The sequence below is a fragment of the Poecile atricapillus genome, chromosome 28, assembly GCF_030490865.1.
Source record: "Poecile atricapillus isolate bPoeAtr1 chromosome 28, bPoeAtr1.hap1, whole genome shotgun sequence".
NCBI lineage: Eukaryota > Metazoa > Chordata > Aves > Passeriformes > Paridae > Poecile > Poecile atricapillus.
In genome coordinates this window covers 122,735-126,069 of record NC_081276.1, presented here as the reverse complement: position 1 = coordinate 126,069, position 3,335 = coordinate 122,735, and the positions used below count along the sequence as shown (strand labels likewise).

The following is a 3,335-nucleotide window of genomic DNA, read 5'->3' as shown; positions in this document are numbered from 1 at the left end:
CTGTTGAAGCTTGTAGCTATCCGTGCCCCCCCATGTCAGAGACGGTCCCTTGGTGTTTCCAGGTCAGGGAGCCCTTGATGCCCTCCACTACTGCAGCAGGTCTCTCACAGTGTATCTCAGCACAGGGTCCCCTCGTGTCACGAAGGGTCCCGTAGGTGTTTCCAAGGCAGGGTTCCCTGTGGCCCCTCATCCCCACAAGTCCCTCACAGACTCTTTTAGCACAGGACAGGGACGTAGAGACCCCTTGGCGTTCCCCCACTTGGGGCAGAGACCCCTCAGTGTCCCGTCGCTGGCCGCTACAAGATGTGGGCCCGCGACGGGACACTGAGGGGGGTCTCTGCCCCAAGTGGGGGAACGCCACCCGTGAGCCCCGCGCCGAGGGGAGGGCGGCGAAGGGGGCCCGTCCCTGCTCTGCTCCGCTCCGCCCCGCCCCGCTCGGGCTGGGACCGGCGCCGCCGCGTCCTTTTATACCGGGGCTAAATTTAGGCTGCGCCCGAGCCGCTGCCTCCCGCCCGCCCCGTCCGGGACGCGTTTCCTCCGCTCCTGCAATTGGCCTGAGGCCGCCCGCGCCCGCGTTATAAGGTGCGGAGGGCGGCCGGCCGCGCTCGTCCCGCACCATGGCGCTGAGCGACACCGCCCTGCCCTCCTTCGCCACCTTCGCCAGCCCCTGCCGCGAGAAAGCCCTGCACGAAGTGAGTGTCCCCCGCGCTCGGCACCGACGGCTCATCGCACAGGCGGGCGGCGGAGCAGCCGCCCCGCTGTTCACCCAGCCCGTCCCCCCCGTGCCACAAGGCGAACGGCACCTCTAACCCTCTCCCTTTTCTCTCTCCCCAGAGGTGGAAGTGTGAGCAGGAGGCCAAGACCCCCGCCGACACTTGGGGCGGCGTCTCCCCACGCAAAGAGGATGAGGACCTCAACAACGTGCTGGACTTTATCCTTTCCATGGGCAGCGATGGCTACGGCCAGGGCGCTGCCGCCGGGGACTATCCCCCCGCCCAAGGCGAAAGCGCAGGCTTTTACCAGACAAACCCGTCCCCGGGATGCTACAATGCCCTGGAGCAGGGCAGTCCCCCGCCCTACAACGCCGGCATTGTGCCGGAGATGATGCGTTCCGAGATGGACTCCAACTACTGCCCTTCGGGCAGCGTCCACGGGCGGTTCTTTGTGACACCCACCTTCGGCGGCCCGCAGTTCGTTGAAAACATTAAGCCCGAACCCGACATGGACAATTACGGACCGGTCCTGGGTCTGGTGCCCCAGGCTTGCCCGAAGATCAAGCAGGAGGGGAACGCGACCTGCATGATGGCCTACGAGCAGCCCCGGGTGGCCAGTTCCCCCCAGATCCCTGGGGCAGAGACGCCCCCGCTGAGCCCCGATGATCTCATGGTGAATGACTGCCACACACAGATGATGTGCCCCTCGTCCGTGTCCTACCAGCAAAGTTACCACCCGGCCTCCGGCTTCCACCACCCGCAGACCCACCTCCAGTACCAGAACACCTCCCAGTTTGGCCTTTTCGAGGACAGCCTGCCCTTACAGCCCTCGGCTCCTAGGGGCATGCTCACCCCTCCTTCCTCCCCTCTGGAGCTGCTGGACTCCAAACCAAAGCGAGGACGTCGGTCCTGGCCGAGGAAGAGGACAGCCACTCACACGTGCAGCTATGCCGGTTGTGGGAAGACCTACACCAAGAGCTCACACCTGAAGGCCCACCTCAGGACACACACAGGTGAATATTGTGGATGGCCTTTCGTGCGGAGATATGCTGTGTGCCGGTTGGGATAGCCCTGTGTACCACAGTTTGCAGCCTGGGCTTTTACCCTGTAGTCTGTTAAATTCACTAAATTCATAGCTAAGCTATGGCAGGTGGTCAGGTCTGTAACATCTAGGTGTTTACCTATGTAGTCAAAGCTTTTCTGGGGGCTTCTAAAGCCCTTTCTCTGGGATTTTCGCTGCAGGTATGGGTGGGTGAAGGAATTTCTAGTAATTTAGCTTAAAAGCACTTGAATCTTGCTGTGGAAGGGCTTGGTAGCAAATAAAGGGGTATGCTACAATAGAACTCGGCAGGTTGCCTGGTATATGATGCCATGCTGAGTCACGCTTTCTGATTTCCCTAAACAGGTGAAAAGCCCTACCACTGCAACTGGGAAGGCTGCGGTTGGAAGTTTGCACGCTCTGATGAGCTCACCCGTCACTATCGTAAGCACACAGGCCACCGGCCCTTCCAGTGCCACCTGTGCGACAGGGCGTTCTCCAGGTCAGACCACCTGGCTTTGCACATGAAGCGGCACATGTAGCCACGGGGACTCTGCCCTGCCAACAGTGGACCTTATTTAACTGCTCAGGTGCAGAAGCGTTAAAAATCCGTAGCTGGTACTACACAGGGAGGCACCGATCGACGCTCTAGGATGGACACGGAGGATCTGACACAAGGAGGCTTAGCCAGGCATCTCCTGCAGAGAATCTGCCGTGACTGAATCAGTGACCTCCCCGTCCCGGTCAGGAGAACAGGGGTTATTTATGCAGCTTCTGTGAAGGGTAAACTCCATAAGACTCCATACAGATTGTATAAAAGAAGCTGTAAATATGTTTTTCCCCCCAATTCTAACTGCTCGTTCCTAAGCTTTACAAGACAATGTTTGTATGGAAACTGCCTGAAGTTGACCCTAGAAGAAATGAAATGAATGTTACTGTAGCTAACGATGTTAGTTTAGATCTCAGTTGAAGGCATGGCTAAGAGAACACTCCTCTTGTTAGACTGTTTGGTTCACAGGTGCAATAGTATTCTTGTTTGCCATGATCTACACTAGAAGTACAGGGCTTGATGTCTTGTAAGAAAATAACCTATTTACTGTAATTTTTTATATATTGTAAATAATTTTATACAATGAGAAATATTATATATGTAAATAGAAGACAAATGGGTATTTTGCCTATTTCTGTTTTTATAAAAACATAATTTTTCAATGTTTGAAAACATTTCATCTTTTTAATAAAATAAGATTTTAATTGCTGTGATTTTTATTCTCCTTTGAGATATCCCTGTTTCTTTTTTCCTGATGGCTGGACCAGCTGGACCTCGTTGTGTTTTAAATTATCAACAACTGTAACAAGACTCTTAAAAAAAATCTGAGCCATGGATTTTTCTGAAATACGTAACAGAGTAAGTAAGGTATTCTCAGTGGTAAATAAGACATAGTACAGTGCTTTACCAAAAAATCAAATAGGAAAGTAGATCATATTTAAAATATACTTCCTAAAAATGGTTAAGGAAGCAACACTGTAATTTCAGTCTCATTTCTAGTTTGTGCTAGACTATTTTAATAGCATTCTTAATG

General features: G+C 53.8%; 1 protein-coding gene across 1 annotated transcript; it reads left to right on the top strand.

The window, feature by feature from the left end:
* Positions 1-533: 533 nt before the first annotated feature.
* KLF2 (KLF transcription factor 2) lies at positions 534-3,015 on the top strand. Its single transcript, XM_058858809.1, has 3 exons — positions 534-692; positions 835-1,726; positions 2,119-3,015. The coding sequence occupies exons 1-3, from the start codon at positions 618-620 to the stop codon at positions 2,292-2,294; spliced, it is 1,143 nt and encodes a 380-aa protein (XP_058714792.1). The 5' UTR covers positions 534-617; the 3' UTR covers positions 2,295-3,015.
* The last annotated feature ends 320 nt before the right edge of the window (positions 3,016-3,335 follow it).

Excerpts from the sequence above, each read along its gene's own strand:
- KLF2 (XM_058858809.1), top strand. The coding sequence starts at position 618 with ATGGCGCTGAGCGACACCGCCCTGCCCTCCTTCGCCACCTTCGCCAGC. Across the intron at positions 693-834 it reads GCGAGAAAGCCCTGCACGAA|AGGTGGAAGTGTGAGCAGGA; the intron begins GTGAGTGTCCCC and ends CTCTCTCCCCAG. Across the intron at positions 1,727-2,118 it reads CCACCTCAGGACACACACAG|GTGAAAAGCCCTACCACTGC; the intron begins GTGAATATTGTG and ends TTCCCTAAACAG.